The sequence below is a fragment of the Epinephelus lanceolatus genome, chromosome 21 (genome assembly GCF_041903045.1).
Source record: "Epinephelus lanceolatus isolate andai-2023 chromosome 21, ASM4190304v1, whole genome shotgun sequence".
NCBI classification, from domain to species: Eukaryota; Metazoa; Chordata; class Actinopteri; order Perciformes; family Serranidae; genus Epinephelus; species Epinephelus lanceolatus.
In genome coordinates, this window is record NC_135754.1 from 9,308,179 (window position 1) to 9,313,278 (window position 5,100).

The 5,100-nt window shown below is 42.2% G+C and overlaps 1 protein-coding gene across 1 annotated transcript; it reads right to left on the reverse strand.

Moving 5' to 3' along the window:
* Positions 1-1,038: 1,038 nt before the first annotated feature.
* Positions 1,039-4,546, reverse strand: LOC117247664 (protein Tob1-like). The gene is made up of 2 exons (XM_033612264.2): positions 4,309-4,546; positions 1,039-3,211 (listed from the first exon to the last, which is right to left on the reverse strand). The coding sequence occupies exons 1-2, from the start codon at positions 4,336-4,338 to the stop codon at positions 2,021-2,023; spliced, it is 1,221 nt and encodes a 406-aa protein (XP_033468155.1). The 5' UTR covers positions 4,339-4,546; the 3' UTR covers positions 1,039-2,020.
* Between the last annotated feature and the right edge of the window lie 554 nt (positions 4,547-5,100).

The following is a 5,100-nucleotide window of genomic DNA, read 5'->3' on the forward strand; positions in this document are numbered from 1 at the left end:
ATTCTGTTTAAGTGTGACTTTGAATGGAGTATTTTTTACATTTTTGTATTGTTGTATTGCCATTTTTAGTCAAATACAAGTCATTCTGTCACCACTGCAGAAATGTAACTACACTGTTCTTAATTTAGATTTTTTTTCATAAAGTGGTAAACCAAAATACAGCATTAGAAAATGTACAGAATGAAAGTAAAAACACAACAATGACAAGGGCACAGTCTTTGTCATTAGATCAGGCATTTAAGAAAATTCACGTGTATTTCTTGACAGGCTCTAGGTGTGTTTAGCTGGCTGGGTTTGTTTAGTCATAATGACACTTCTGTGTGCATAACAAGTCTTTGACAAAGAAGGGAGGAGGAATTGTTTGAGCATAAGAACACACAAGCCATTTCCTCCTCAGACCTTTGAGCCGTACAGAATTGCAAATGCGATGATGTGTTTGGCAAGTTCCACTGTTGGAAGTCTAAACCTTGGTGAATGTTTGGCTTGTTCTTTACTCCACTCTTTCCTTCACAACATCCAAGCCCATAATAGCCAACCAGTGTGATTACAACACTTTCCCGTACTGTTACTGTAATTGATGTTTTCAAGCCTGTAAACATACCAGCACACCAACACAAACCTGCCCTGAAATAAACAGACAGGCTGAATGAGCTGTGATGGTTCATACTGCTACAGTGACACATCATAAATAGCTCTCCACCTGTCTTCACAGCCATCATGTCACGTGGCTTACTGAGACTGTAACCTCCACCTTCCAACCCTGAACAGAGCCAAAGTTTACAGTGCATAAGCTGCGAGCCTTATGTTGCCACACAGATTGCAGAGTCAAGTCTTCATTTTAACAAGTTGCCCGCATGACACAGAGCGGATACTCCTAGCATGTGACCATCAATACTATTATCTAATCAGACAGAGGACTGTCCAATGGCAAAGTCTGCTACTGGTTAAATATAAAAAAAAAAAAAATAAAAAAAAAAAAAAAAAAAAAAAGTCACAGTTGTGTTTAAACACGCAATAAATAAGTCCGCTTCCAACAGATCATGTTCAACTGTAGTTTATTTTATTAAAAAGACCAGGGTGCAAATATGAAATTAAAAAAAATAAAGACAAGCATATAATTTTTAAGCATTTAATACAAACTTAACAATATAAACTATTTCAGTCCCTCTTGACATGTAAGACACTGACTCAAAATACTTTGTTATACCGTATTTTTTTATCAAGTATTGCACAATGTAGGTACAAAATTAATATTCATACGATTACATTTTGTCCATTGTATAGCAAAATCTTTTTTACCTCTTAACAGAAAATACAATTCATCTTTCAGAAAAAAAAGCAAATATTCCTACACTTGAATTCCACCACTAAGGAATACTCTGTACACAATCTTCAGAATATTTGATGTATTTTTTTTTTTTTTTTAAAGATGGTTTTCTTTAACAATTATCTTTAAAAAAAGAAAAAAAAAAATAAGGAAAAGCTGCTGCAGCCATCACAGATCACTGGAGTAGTAAAAAGATATAAATGCAACACCATGTCATAGAAACAATATATACTCTGATATCTTACAAACTCTGTACTAAATTAAATTATACAATTAGAAAAAGACCAAGTAACCCCACTTAGTAGTGCCAATTCATAAAAATCAGCCTTGTCTTACCACCTGTAAAATACTGTAAGAGGCCAAAACTTGAAGCTTGTGGTTTTTTTTTTCCTTTTACATTTTTTTGGAGTATTTTCTCAACATGGTAAAAAATTTTGTGCTTGGTTGGCATAAAGGAAAAAGAAAAACAAAAACAATGATGCATGTTGAATTGAAGTAACCAAGCTTGGATGTGTTTGTACAACAAGCTTTTAGTAGAAACAAACTCAAGGGGGCACGGTAAAAACACCCTTGGGCACATGCGCTTGACTGACTAGACACTATATCCTTGAAAGTCCAGTTTCTAAGTGTGCGTTTTTGTTTTTCCTTCTCTTTGAGCCACCATCATTCATAAATAACATCTTGATGATGAGTTTAGTTAGCCATGACTGGCTGGAATTGCTGGTTAGAATACTGCATGTTGCTCAGACTGAAATTGAGGCCATCCATAAGGGACTTGTCGTTGAGGCTTCCATAGGCCGCAAATACGTCAAAGGCATTGTTGTACTGCAGGGGACCGAGACCCAGGGAGCCCTCCCCGGGGAACACGGCTCCAGGGCTGGCCTGTCCCTGGAGGCTAGGGAACACAAACTCCTTGGCATTAGGGGAGAGAGCAGAGGCCTTCTGTTGTTGTTGCTGCTGCTGCTGCTGCTGCTGCTGACCCAGACCCAGCCCGTACAGTGAGTGCATGGAGGTGGAGATGGCTTTCTGCTTCAGTAGGGTGTTGACATTCAGACCCAAGTTATTGGTAGGGGAGGTGCGGGCCACCTTGCTGCTACTGCCGCTGTTGCCGTTGTTGTTGCCTCGGCCACTGCTCTTCATCTTAGTGGAGCCGAATTTGGTGGCAGCAAAGGTGGCAGTGGTGAAGGTTAAGGGCTGGGTGGAGCGTGGCATGAACGAGGGGCTCACGGCAGCTGACTGCCCGAAAGGAGGGGATGGGGAGCTGGACTCTGAGGAAGCCCCAACAGGGTCGCTGATTGGCATGAAGACCTGGGCCTCAGGATTAAAGCTGTTCTTGATCTCTTTGTCCAGCTCTGACCCGTTCTCATTGTTATCATCCACATATAGCACCTTGACCGGTCCTTTCTCCCCAATCTGGTAGGAAACCTCAAATGGGTCGATCCACACACTAAGGTCCTGAGGGAGATTATTCCGGACGTCTTCAATGTCCAGCCCGCTCTCTTTGGCTGCCTGCTCCACCACAGGGTCCACCTTCTCCCCTACATGGATGCACCTGAACCCTGAACCTTTGTATGGCTTATCCGGATACCAGTGGCCTTCATATTTTTTCTTCAGCTGCCTCTCGAGCTCTTCGCCGAAGATATTCACACGTCGTCGAGGGAGTTTGTTGTATAAATAAGAAATAATAAAGTTGAGTGCTACTTGAATTTCAAGCTGCATAGCTGCTTCAGTGGCAAGGGTGATTCTTTTTCTGTCACAGAGTTGCTTTTTCCAAGCCTTGCAAAAACCTCCACGGCAGCAGCGATCAGTTTGATGAAAAAACTCTGATTGAGTGCTTGTTGCCAAAATGAATATCCTTCCTGCAACAGGGTGAGGTTTAGGATCCTGAAAGGGAGCAAAAACAGAAAAGCATTAAGTATATGAAGCTGTTTGTATAAGCCAAAATCAAATTAAATATCAAATTAAGCACCATTATGATCAATGACATTTCATCTGTATTCGCTCCTATTACTCCCTATTCACCATCCACTCCCTCCTCCCCACAGCAGTGCTGTATCTCAGCTGTACAATAGAAACAGCTATAAATAAACAGAGGCCACTGACTCAGAGACAGTGTCAGCAGTGTGTGTTCCCCAGCGGTCTAGTGTGACAGAAATACGCAAGCACGGTTGACCTCTGCGGAGGGCGGGGGATCTGATGGCAGGTGTCAAGTCAGAAAGATTTTCGATTGCCTCATTTTGGCACACGGACATGTTCAGGCAAAACTCCTGCCTCGTGCGTCGATGTGAGAGAATGTTTATTAATCTAACAAGGCTATTCTAGTGCTTTCCCCGTGCACCGACGGAGCTACAGTGGGTGAGAGGAGCACGTAGAGCTCGCGACGAGAACTGCTGTTACATAATCAACATTCAAAGTCTAACCACGACCATAAAGCCCCTTTCTGCAGCAGAGAAAAAGACACTCGTTCAATTGCGTGACGACAGTGACAATAAATAGTTAACGCTACAACCACGACTTGCTTTCTGGTCACGTTCGGCTCTGATATAGCCGAGCAACTAGCATTAGCTGGCCAACTTAATGAAGGGTGTGAACAGAAATGTAGCCTGCTAGCTATCTTGAAGCCAGATACTGTTAATGTTTAGCTCGACCGGCTGGTTATCAGTGTTACCTCATGGTGACATAGTGTTAAGCAAGTCAAAGATATAACGTACGGACACGGACAGAATAACGTTACGGCAACGTTGCTGTTAACAAACGGAAGAGCAGAAAATTCGCTTTTAATCAGGACTAACGACCGTGTTGAAGGATAGCAAGCTACGTAACATTTGAATTAGCTAAAGCTACAGCCTGAATATTCGACTGTAAGACTAATGTTCAAAAACACCACTGAGTGACAGCGTGAGGTATCAACAAAATAATGCACACCTATTTCAGAAAACAAAAAATAATGTAATGTCGACATTAAGTTAATATTTACTTACATGGAAATTCACAGCAGATCCTCCTTGCATTACCCAGAGTCCGCTCCAGCAAACGCTTTGCTCGTTACAGCCTAGTGTTTCTTTCTAAAGGAGATACAAAATGAAGTTGCCGTCGCTGTGTCTTTATAATGCTCCAGGCGATTTTTCTTCTGTGGGGTTTAGAAATTCCGTTTCACAGGCTAGCAAGCGAACTCCCCACAGCCTGGGAGTTTTTACAACTCTGCCCTTTAAAACTTGGGCTGATTTGTTTATATAGTAGTCCTCCGCCACGGACATGGAGGAGGTGGTGATGCGGCTCACAGAGGTCAACACCCAGTAACGTGTTTCTATTGGCCAAGAGCGGCGGCGTCATCGACAACCACCGCCACCACCGCTGTGATTGGAGGACTTTGTGCTCAATCAACCGCAGGGTTCTATTTACGGTAGTGGTTTGCCTTTCATGTGCTCCGGACTATTTTTTGCGAGCAGGTTTTGGCTAAAATATCATTTGAAAACCCAATTTGGGGCAAAATATAATTCTTGTAGCACCACTGAAAAAAATTCTAACGCTAACATGGTTGAAGGGTAAAAGACTGTCATGTCTGGACATGTCTGTTTATGTGATGCCAAGCCTTAAAAGGTCCTCTGTGCTCAGAGGTTGTGCTCAGTCATGCATGAAGCCTATGGCTGAACAAGGAGTCTATTGTGATGATAACGCTCAGTAGTCTGTATTATTACTGTTGCCAGCCAGAGTCAACATTGAAATGAAACCTCATTTGCCTCTGCTCTTCCCACTACAGGGTTAAACAGAGC

What these genes read in the sequence shown, in the direction of transcription:
- LOC117247664 (XM_033612264.2), bottom strand. Translation starts at nt 4,338, where the DNA reads ATGCAAGGAGGATCTGCTGTGAATTTCCAT. An exon ending in GATCTGCTGTGAATTTCCAT is followed by an intron (nt 3,212 to 4,308) that starts GTAAGTAAATAT and finishes GCTCCCTTTCAG; the next exon opens with GATCCTAAACCTCACCCTGT.